Source organism: Lipotes vexillifer, unplaced genomic scaffold (genome assembly GCF_000442215.2).
Source record: "Lipotes vexillifer unplaced genomic scaffold, Lipotes_vexillifer_v1.1 scaffold1801, whole genome shotgun sequence".
NCBI classification, from domain to species: Eukaryota; Metazoa; Chordata; class Mammalia; order Artiodactyla; family Lipotidae; genus Lipotes; species Lipotes vexillifer.
Genome location: NW_006798336.1, coordinates 115,981 through 121,810, shown reverse-complemented (window position 1 = coordinate 121,810; position 5,830 = coordinate 115,981). Strand labels below are relative to the sequence as shown.

Here is a 5,830-nt window from a genome sequence, read left to right as displayed (position 1 = left end):
CCTGCTGTAACTCCACCACTTATTATCTGATCCCACTGGAAAAGTTGTCTTGCTTTGCTCCTTGACCCTTTATCTCTCTGTGGAAACTTTCGGATAGAAGCCCAGGGGTCTGCACCAGGATAGGCACTACTGTTTGTATACAGCAGCAAGGTATGCTTTGGGGTACTACAATACTTGGATGTGCCCAAGCAGAGCAGACAGGAAATGGTCATGCTGACCCATAACTTATAGGAATTATAAACAGCCCTGCATTGTCAGAATCAGCATCAGTTATAGGAGGGAAATATTGGGTCCTGGATCTGGCCAATGCTTTCAGGGGCATCTCTATAGTACCTCTTATAGGTGGATGTCAAGTCCTACCTTCAGCAACAGAAGGCTGCATTATTTCAGCAACTCTGACTTTATATTTCAGGTAAGATCAGCATTATAATTTAGAAAGAAGCCCAGCCTGGAAGGCAGAAGCCCTGTGTTCTAATTTTGGCCTCTGTCACTAGGGGTTCTCGGTCTCTGTCTCTGTGAGTGGTTGAATTCCATAATCATGGTCTCCTCCAACACTAGCAGGGAGGTTGGATACATTTAGTGGATTGAACACTTACAATCGGAATTTTGTTCCCAGCTCTTGTCTTCTTGAGTTTTATGTTTTGTTATCTGTGGACGTATTGCATAGATTCTTCATGTTTCATTCTCCTTGTAAAGTGAGGATGGATTGCTGACTGTCATCAAGGGAATTTATATACGATGGCAGTAGAGCTCTTTCCAAAATAAGGGCATTTCAAAGTCTTCAAAATCACTTCAGCATATAATATGGAACATAGGTTTTTAAAATATTGACTGCTGGTCAATTTATTGAGAGGTCTCAGAGGACCCAACTTCATGAAGAATAGCTATGAAACTGCTTTTATTTTATTTAGCTTATTGGTTGTCTTGCATATTCTCACTCAGTTGTTCTCTAGGCAAGTTCATCACTGTTGGCTGGGGCAGGAAGGAGACGCAGTTCCATGGATCAGAAAGCAGGCAAGCCGCCTTTCAGCTGCAAATGGTAAGCTTGGTATGATGGATAAAGAACCTTCTTTGGGACAAATAGAAGTTCTGCTTACACACCAGGAGCTCTTAGGTGTCCAGGTGTTACCAAAAGTGGGGTCCGGCTGCTCGCCGCTCTAAAGCCAATAAAGAGGCAATGTTGGTGGAAAGGAAAGTTTGCTTTATTCCGCTGGATGCCAGCAACCGGGGGGTGGGAGTGTTGGGGGCGGATTTTTGTGCAAAGGCCGACTCCCCTCCCTGACAACCAGTGGGCAAGAGCTTTTATAGGCCGAGGGAGGGGGCTATATGCAGAAACAGTACAGGCAGCTCTGACAGTCATCTTGAAATTAGTGATGTGGTGGTCTGACCAGCATCATCTTGATTATTAAGTACAGTTAGTCTTTACTTCCAGAGTCGGCTTGTTCCCATTTCTTTGAGGCCAATTCTCGGATTTGTGGCAGCTTATGTCATGGCCACAGTCTGGTCATCATGTAGTTAACTTCTTCCACCCAGTGGGGGTTTCAGTGTCTATAAGACAGTTCAAAGGATATGGCTCAGAATATTATCTGTACCCCTTGAGGAGGAACTAAAAAGGTCCTTGACTGTGCTTAATGACTAAACTATTATTATGTAGTCATGTTGGACTGTTTTCCTTTGTTTCTGCATTTTCTCACTTCTCTGATTAAACTTATTGTTTGACTAAAGGTTTTCTGCAGACAAAAGGCAGGCTGAGGGCTTCCCTGGTGGCGCAGTGGTTGGGAGTCTGCCTGCCGATGCAGAGGACACGGGTTTGTGCCCCGGTCCGGGAGAATCCCACATGCCGTGGAGCGGCTAGGTCCATGGGCCATGGCCGCTGGTCCTGCGCGTCTGGAGCCTGTGCTCCGCAACGGGAGAGGCCACAACGGTGAGAGGCCCGTGTACAGCAAAAAACAAAAAGGCAGGCTGAGGACATGGGGTGGGGAGGGACCATAGGGTCCTGCTCTGTTTCACAGGTAAAGGGTGTTAATGGACAGATCTCTTCTGCTCTAGTAAAACTGAAGCTGTTTAGAGACCTTAGGGTATGAGTCATCCTAGAAAGATCCTTTTTTCCTTTCTATTGCCAAGTTGTTTTGTTATTTTTTTTTTTACATAGAGAATAATTATCACCAATATTCATTTTAAAAAATAAGTCATCACAGACAGAAATGAAACACTCCGTAACCCTTCCTGATACGCTTCCCCTTCCTCCCCAGAAGGAGCTGCTGCCCTGCATTCACCGCTGATCATTCACATGCATGTTTTTATACTTTTCCTACATATGTATATATTAGTCTTTCTTTTTCTGATTTCCCTTCCTGGATGAAACTATGTTTTCCTTCTTTCTGGATACATTTTGAAGATAGAGCTACAGGATTTATTGATAACAGATCAGATGTAGGGTAAGAGAGAGAGAGAGAGGAATTGAGGATAATCCCCAGATGTGGGCCAGAGCAAATGGAAGCATTTTGTCTATATTATATGTGGAAATTTCCCTGAGCTGACCTTCTAGGATAGATGAAATCATATACTGCCTGCCGTTACATTTTCCATCCTTACTTTATTTCTGGCTACATTCCGTGTAACTTATATTGTCTCCTAACCCTTCACTAGAGGAAGTTTGTGTATACCACAGGGCGATTTCATTGAGAATAAATCTTGTTAGGCTGCTGTGTATTCCCTACTGTGCAGCTTGTGGCACTAGCACCATTCCGACTTAGCCTATCACTGTAATGTGATGATGGATGCTCAGGTGGTCATTTGTCCCCAACCCCACAGAATTGGCTTCTGTCTCCAAGGCTTTCGGGACGGAGGTGCAAGTGGCACTGGAAACCTTTCTTCCTTCTGTGCTGCAGAATGTGGAGCTTGTCCGTGTTTTCATCACTGCTGCTGGCTTTATCTCCTCTGGCTCTTCCCTGCCCACCTTCCTCTCATCTTAACTCTTCTGTGCAGCGTTGCGAAGTTTACTCAGTGAATGAAACTCTACCCGCTTAAATTTAGACAAACATAAATTTCCTTGTATAGTTACCTGATAGATTCCTCAGCTCGTTATTTTATTTATTTATTTATTTATTTATTTTGTGGTATGTGGACCTCTCACTGTTGTGGCTTCTCCCGTTTGCGGAGCACAGGCTCCGGACGCGCAGGCTCAGCGGCCATGGCTCACGGGCCCAGCCGCTCCGCCGCACGTGGGATCTTCCCGGACCGGGGCACGAACCCGTGTCCCCTGCATCGGCAGGCGGACTCGCAACCGCTGCGCCACCAGGGAAGCTCGTTATTTTTAATATCTAGATCTGTAGCTCTTTTTCCCTGTTGCTATGCTTGGAGGCCACTTTTTAATGTCCAGAGAAAGATTTTGTTTTTCTTTGTTAAGTTCTTTTCTCTCGATTTCTGGGTCTAAGGGCCCTTCTGGAAGGGTACCTGAGGATTCTGTGAAACTCGATTTCTAGATAGCTTAAACCTTATATAAAAGGTTTAACTTTTAATAGCCTGAGGCTTGTTTGGTTCTGGGCCATTTAAAGCCCCCAGTAACATTTGTGTTTTTTCCTCTCTTTAGCACGAGTCTGCTTTGCCCTGGGATGACCATAGACCACAAGTTACCTGGCGTGGTGATGGAGAGTTTTTTGCTATGAGTGTTGTTTGCCCAGAGACAGGTATGGAAATAAATTTTTCTTCCTTTTGCTTTGAGGGTTTTCTTTCATTACACCCATGAGGTAACGATGTGCTGGTTTAGGTGTTAAATGAATATAGAGCTAAGAATCAGAAGAGTTCTTTGAGGCTATTTGGCCCAGCCTCCTACCTGTTGGATATGAATTTTTAACAAGATTCATCTAATTGGCTTTGTGAAACCATGACAGTTTTTATTAATAAGGAAGGTGTTTGGAAGTTCGGGCTTGACAACATTTATCACAGTGCTTTAAGTTTTGCCATTGTTGTTTTTCTCCCTCTATCTACTACACAGGGGCTCTTAAGTTCAGAGCGTGGGGCCGGGAGTTTGCTTTACAGTCAGCCAGTGAGCCTGTGGCAGGAGTGGGACCTGCTCTGGCTTGGAAGTGAGTGGGAGAAGAAACCTTGTAACTTCTTCCCAGAGAATTTCTTGGTACTAGGGTGGGAGTGGTGGTACCTATTGAATGTAGGTGTTTATAAAACACAAAGAGATAATTACTTTTTCTCATTTGGCTGTAAGCCTGTATCTTTCTTTTTTAGTTCCCTGAAGTCTGAATGTGGTTTGAATAGTAGATTCTGAGCTTCAGAGACCTCATCATTCCAAGGCCCACACGTTTTGTAGGTTATAGGCAGGGCCTACATGAAGCCACTGTGTAAAACAGAAAGTGGTGCTTAGAAGGAAAGTTGCAGCCTGTGAATTTCTGTGGGGCAGCAGAGCTTTGGTGAAAATTAGGAAAGGGCTTCCTTTCTCTGCACAAACTCCCACACTAAGGGGACCTGTTTGCTGAGGAACACGTGGGCTGGATTTGGGCCCGATTCACCTGTTGGCCTAGTACCCTTGTGCAGGTCACAACCTGCTTGTGATATATGGCTGTCCTGATTATAGATAGAAGAAATATTTCCTGCCTCAGTAGCATCCGTTACAGGCAAAACCTAGGTCTCTAGGTTTTAGACATCTGTTTCCCACCAATATTTGAGTGGCAATTGGATGACAGAGCAAAGAGGGAAATGTATTTGAATTAAAACTAGAGACAAATATAAACAATATGAGGCGATCAAGGTGTTTTCAGTAGATTGAGAAGTCTTTAAAAATACCTGCCTGAGTTGCTGAAGTCATATAATTGAAGAAATAGTTCATGGTTTTATACTGGGAATGGTTTAAATAATTTATTGGTTCTTTTAAAAAGTCACCCAAGTGCAGTCTAAATCTGTGAGTCTTTGTGGGCAGATAGAGCCCTTGTGCAAATCAGGAAAAGGCACTATGTCCTCTGGGCAGATACAGTCCCACACTAGGGTGACTGCTTGCCAGGAAACATGGGATTTAAAACTTCCTTGGATGGAGGCTTTTTGTTTTTGCTGAAAGAATTGTTTCTCTGAATTTCATCTTGTTCTTAGCCAGCTGGATGAGCTTTTGGATGCTCTAACACTCTGGGTTTGCTTTAAGGCCCTCAGGCAGTTTGATTGCATCTATGCAAGATAAACCCAATCAGCAGGATGTTGTGTTTTTTGAGAAAAATGGACTTCTCCATGGACATTTTACACTTCCTTTCCTCAAAGATGAGGTTAAGGTAGGTGCCTGAGTTGTTTTACCATCACATTTAGAGGACTTTCCACAGCTATAGAGAAGATTTGTATTTGATATGGCTATGTAAATAGAAGCCCCAGAGTAGATAGTAATAAAAATAGTGGCTTCCTATGACTGAATTTTTCTTTTACAAACCAAATTGTTTTTCTTAAGGAGATTTTGCAGAGAAGAAATAGCATTCCTTCCTCACCCTAGATAAAACACAGAAAGGAAATAAAAATGTCAGTTTTTATTGTTCGTTTTGACAAAAGCATAATTCTTCCAGTGATAAAGATACTTGTCATTTTTAACATTTAAACCTTAAGGAGGTTGTGTACCATTTGGATCTTTGCTGGAGCAGAAACAAATCATGGTAATTTTTAATTGTGTAAAAATTTAAATATATTAAAAGTTGAGAGAAGAGTTTAATGAACTCCCATGCACCTATTACTTACTTTCAACAGATATATACCAGCATTTTGCAAAATTATTTTCATCTATTCTTCACTCTCTGGCCTACACACACACACACACACACACACACACACACACACACACACACAC

At 42.9% G+C, this 5,830-nt stretch overlaps 1 protein-coding gene across 1 annotated transcript in view; it reads left to right on the top strand.

Annotated features, from left to right (window-relative positions):
• LOC103069718 (elongator complex protein 1-like) overlaps window positions 1-5,830 on the top strand; it is a 42,443-nt gene that overhangs the window by 9,392 nt on the left and 27,221 nt on the right. The window contains 2 exon segments of the mRNA XM_082931491.1: window positions 943-1,039; window positions 3,593-3,689. Coding sequence (XP_082787617.1) covers window positions 943-1,039; window positions 3,593-3,689 — 194 coding nt within the window.